This window comes from Gracilinanus agilis, unplaced genomic scaffold (genome assembly GCF_016433145.1).
Source record: "Gracilinanus agilis isolate LMUSP501 unplaced genomic scaffold, AgileGrace unplaced_scaffold36690, whole genome shotgun sequence".
NCBI lineage: Eukaryota > Metazoa > Chordata > Mammalia > Didelphimorphia > Didelphidae > Gracilinanus > Gracilinanus agilis.
This window is the reverse complement of record NW_025369901.1, coordinates 1,206-2,051: the sequence shown is the minus strand read 5'-3', so window position 1 is coordinate 2,051 and position 846 is coordinate 1,206. Positions and strand designations below refer to the sequence as shown.

The following is an 846-nucleotide window of genomic DNA, read 5'->3' as shown; positions in this document are numbered from 1 at the left end:
GAGAGAGAGAGAGAGAGAGAGAGAGAGAGAGAGAGAGAGAGAGAGAGAGAGACTGAGAAACTTTCTTTGATAACGAGTACAAACGAAAGGATATTTTTCATCATGGTAGACCTGGAGGACCCAAGTTGGGATGACTTCCATGCTGAGGACGCTAGAGGGAGACCTACTTCGCATTGTTACTGGAATGGCTCTCAAGGGCAGCTTTCTCTCTAACTGAATTTGTGTGTCCAAAGAGGTTTATCTGAGGAACTGCCTCTGCAGCGGGTCCTTCCCAAACCCCATCTCCACAGCTGTCAATCTTAGAAATTCTTAACTCTTCAGCAGTCAGTAGTTGCTGAGGCCATCTTTAACTGCCTCTCCACAAAGTCAGTCTTAGAAGCTCTTTTTCTACAGCCATATTTGATCCCAACCTCTTTTCTGCCATTATTTCCCCAGGCTTCCTAGTTGTCTTTGGTCAAAGCTCTTTCTAAGGTTCACCAGAAATGGTTATGCTTTTAGTGTTAAAATTACTTCTTCCTCACCCCAGGGCATATAGGAAGATGAGACACCCCTAAAGGGTCTTCACTTCTTGCTGCCTCCTTTTGGGATTTGGAACAAATTCATTCTTTCTTTTCTGTGGAGTGGGATGGAATGTGTATTTCTCAAATAAAGCATTTGACCTAAATAGACCCAATCAAAACTAGGATGGCAGCCTGTTTTAAATCTCAAAGATCTTTTTGTTGATTATTTATCTGTTATTGTTTATCTTCTTGGCAGCAAGTACCTGGGCACACAAATTTTCTGGAGACTTGGCAGAGCCTCCAGTTGGGAGGTAAAAGGAAGAAGTACAGTTTGACTCTCTCTGGC

The 846-nt window shown here is 43.0% G+C and overlaps 1 protein-coding gene across 1 annotated transcript in view; it reads right to left on the bottom strand.

Moving 5' to 3' along the window:
- Positions 1-290, bottom strand: part of CMKLR2 (chemerin chemokine-like receptor 2) — a gene marked incomplete at its 5' end in the record, with an annotated part of 1,757 nt that extends 1,467 nt beyond the window's left edge. The window contains one exon of the mRNA XM_044683859.1: positions 168-290. Coding sequence (XP_044539794.1) covers positions 168-290 — 123 coding nt within the window. The remainder of the gene's footprint in view (positions 1-167) is intronic.
- Positions 291-846: the final 556 nt, after the last annotated feature.